We start from the raw sequence: 1,827 nt of genomic DNA, 5'->3' as shown, positions 1-1,827 counted from the left end.
CTTCCTTTCAGTTGTTGAAGCCCCAAGACTGGCAAGAGCGGCTTCCAAATCCACTATACTTATTCAGGGTATATACAGGAATCATGGAGTTAAATTTAATACCTTTTAATACCTATTTAAGACTCTTTCCATACATTTTAAGACCTCATCGCCACTCCAAGTTTTAACCGGTTACATCGGCGACACTTTAACTTACATTTACTATATATTGATTGTAAGATAGCACAACTAAACAGACTTACTTTGTGATAACTCCTTATCAATACAACATCAATACGCACGTCACACCTCTCTGTTCATCAATTTGCACTGGCTACCAGTAGCTGCTCGCATAAAATTCAAGGCATTAATATTTGCTTACAAAACCACCACTGGCTCTGCACCCCTTTAGCTAAATTCATTACTTCAGAATTATGTGCTTCTAGAAGCTTGCGTTCTGCAAGTGAACGGCGTATTATTGTGCCATCTCAAAGAGACACAAAATCACTTTCACTGACTTTTACATTAAATGTTCCCTCCTGGTGGAATGACCTGCCCAACTCAATCCCAGCAGCTGAGTTCTTAACTATCTTCAAGAATCGGCTAAAAACACATCTCTTCCATCTTTATTTGACCCTCTAACTCTAGCACTCTATTCTATTTTAATTCTACTTTATCTATTTATATTCTTTTTTATTTAAAAAACAACTAACACTAGCTTTGTATTTTTTCTATTATCTACTTGTTTTTCTTTTTGTGTGTGTATGTGTGTGTGTGTGAGTGTGTGTGTGTGTGTATGTGTATATGTGACCTGTAGCGAGCACTTGCTGCTGGACGTCATCTCCAGAGTCAGGTACATGAAGGTCTCGAAGGTGCGGGACTTGTGCTGGCAGCTCATGCACTGGACCGTGGACTTAAACTGACCCTGGAACAGAACCACGATGATGGACTCGTTCAGGAGCCTGTGTTTGGACCAGGCCAGCTCTGCTGCGCTCACGTCGTCCAGATGATCGATGTCCTCCTCCTTATACCCGCGCCGCTTATCCGCCTGACAGAGAACGAGAGAATGTGTGTCTTTATCGTGAGGCGCATGGCTCCTGGAGAACACGCTCTGAGCGCTGTACCTTATTGAGATCCTCGTGCAGGCCGTCCATGAGGAACAGCAGCAGCTCCTGAGAGTCCTGGTGCTCGTAGCTGGAGAAGCGGTTGTTGATTTTACAGATGGTGCCTTTAAAATCCTGCGGGCTGATCATTTTGTACTGTCCTGACCACAGCGCCTTCATGATGACGCTGAACTCCTCGGCCACCTCGCCCTTGTGACCCAGAATATTGGCCCTGTGAGAAACACACACAGACACAGACACAGAGTCACTCTGATTCACACTGAACGTGATCGTTTAATCAGTGACGTCTGAATGATGGATTACCGGTTAATGTCGTCCTGATAGACGTTCCTGTTGAAATAGTCTGCCATGGCAACAGTGTTACACAGGCACTGGAGGATAGAGTTCATGTAGCAGGTGTTGCCGAGGTTACGGAGGCCCATTAGCAATGGCCCCTGACCTCCAAACACCGGGTTCAGGTTCCGGATCTTAGCCGCAGACGGCCGAGCGATCTCCACCTTAGTGTAAGCAGCAGCGGTGGTCAGCGGCCTAACACACAAACACACATCAGCACGCCTGTGAAGAACTCGTGTGTGTGTGTGTGTGTGTGTGAGAGAGTGTGTGTGAGAGTGTGTCTGTGTGTTAGAGTGTGTGTGAGTGTGTGTGCGTGAGTGTGTGTGTGTGTGTGAGAGAGTGTGTGTGAGTGTGTGTGCGAGAGTGTGTGTGAGTGTGTGAGTAAGAGTGA

At 46.0% G+C, this 1,827-nt stretch overlaps 1 protein-coding gene across 1 annotated transcript in view; it reads right to left on the bottom strand.

Moving 5' to 3' along the window:
- usp8 (ubiquitin specific peptidase 8) overlaps positions 1-1,827 on the bottom strand; it is a gene marked incomplete at its 3' end in the record, with an annotated part of 18,047 nt that overhangs the window by 3,154 nt on the left and 13,066 nt on the right. Inside the window, 3 exon segments of the mRNA XM_016532781.1 lie at positions 791-1,027; positions 1,104-1,314; positions 1,407-1,631. Of these exon segments, the coding sequence (XP_016388267.1) occupies positions 791-1,027; positions 1,104-1,314; positions 1,407-1,631 (673 nt within the window).

The sequence above is a fragment of the Sinocyclocheilus rhinocerous genome, unplaced genomic scaffold (assembly GCF_001515625.1).
Source record: "Sinocyclocheilus rhinocerous isolate Xijiao unplaced genomic scaffold, SAMN03320098_v1.1 scaffold7355, whole genome shotgun sequence".
Taxonomy (NCBI): domain Eukaryota; kingdom Metazoa; phylum Chordata; class Actinopteri; order Cypriniformes; family Cyprinidae; genus Sinocyclocheilus; species Sinocyclocheilus rhinocerous.
This window is presented reverse-complemented; position numbering and strand designations above follow the sequence as displayed.